This window comes from Penaeus japonicus, unplaced genomic scaffold (genome assembly GCF_977035675.1).
Source record: "Penaeus japonicus unplaced genomic scaffold, GWHDUDI00000001_assembly GWHDUDI00000007, whole genome shotgun sequence".
NCBI classification, from domain to species: domain Eukaryota; kingdom Metazoa; phylum Arthropoda; class Malacostraca; order Decapoda; family Penaeidae; genus Penaeus; species Penaeus japonicus.
In genome coordinates this window covers 47,340,230-47,341,343 of record NW_028234409.1, presented here as the reverse complement: position 1 = coordinate 47,341,343, position 1,114 = coordinate 47,340,230, and the positions used below count along the sequence as shown (strand labels likewise).

At 47.9% G+C, this 1,114-nt stretch overlaps 1 protein-coding gene across 1 annotated transcript; it reads right to left on the bottom strand.

Moving 5' to 3' along the window:
- Positions 1-379: 379 nt before the first annotated feature.
- On the bottom strand, positions 380-794 carry LOC147471631 (histone H2A-like). The gene has a single exon (XM_086538781.1). The coding sequence runs from the start codon at positions 792-794 to the stop codon at positions 423-425; it is 372 nt and encodes a 123-aa protein (XP_086394907.1). The 3' UTR covers positions 380-422.
- Positions 795-1,114: the final 320 nt, after the last annotated feature.

Genomic DNA, 1,114 nt, shown 5'->3' with positions numbered 1-1,114 from the left:
TCTCTCTCTCACTCCTTCTTCTTTCCCTCTCTCTATTTCACATTGATTCTCTCTCTTCTTCTTTCCCTCTCTCTCTATTCCGCATTGATTCTCTCTCTCTCTTATGTTTTCTTTCGCTTTGATTCTCTCTCTCTCTCTCTCTTTCTCACTCTTTATGAACATTGATTTAGGAATTTTAAATTGATTTTGGGTGTGGGGGCATCGGTGAGTTGTTTTGTTGGTTGTTGAGAAGTTGAGTATGATGACAATGTTATTGAAGAATATGACATTGATATTGCAATCTATGCATTTGGGCTTGGGGTTTGAGTAGGTAGTTTATTAGTTTGGGATTGATAAGTTGAGTAGTCAATTACATCTCTAGGGAGATTTTGTGGCTCCGAAAGGAGCCGATGTTGTTGAAAAGAGGCAACCGAGAGAAAGATTTATTTCTTCTCAGTCTTCTTGGGGAGGAGCACAGCCTGGATGTTAGGCAGGACACCACCCTGGGCAATGGTCACACCAGAGAGGAGCTTGTTCAGTTCCTCGTCGTTACGGATGGCCAGCTGCAAGTGACGGGGGATGATACGGGTCTTCTTGTTGTCACGGGCGGCGTTACCTGCCAGCTCGAGAACTTCAGCAGCCAGGTATTCCATGACGGCAGCCAGGTACACAGGGGCACCTGCTCCGACACGTTCAGCGTAATTTCCCTTACGCAGAAGGCGGTGAATCCTACCTACAGGAAACTGAAGGCCGGCCCTGCTCGAGCGGGACTTTGACTTGCCCTTGACCTTTCCACCCTTACCACGACCTGACATGATGTTTGCTTTATAGGTATCTCAAAAACCTTGCAATTGCAATCGAGAGCATCCCTATTTATAGGCGCCCACCGTTGAAACTTTCCGATGGCGTTAGATGGCAACGGTGGCACGCCCTTTGAGCCACTAGCCGCGGCTCACTCACCTGAGGCTGGCGCCCGTGTCGGCCAATATAAGGAAATTTCAGGTCAAAATCCTTATCAGTGTTTACCCAAGGTATAACCACCGTGATGCCACCCAAAACTTCCGGAAAGGCTGCCAAGAAGGCCGGTAAGGCCCAAAAGTCTATCACCAAGGGTGATAAGAAGAAGAAGCGCAGG

Excerpts from the sequence above, each read along its gene's own strand:
- LOC147471631 (XM_086538781.1), bottom strand. The coding sequence starts at position 794 with ATGTCAGGTCGTGGTAAGGGTGGAAAGGTCAAGGGCAAGTCAAAGTCC.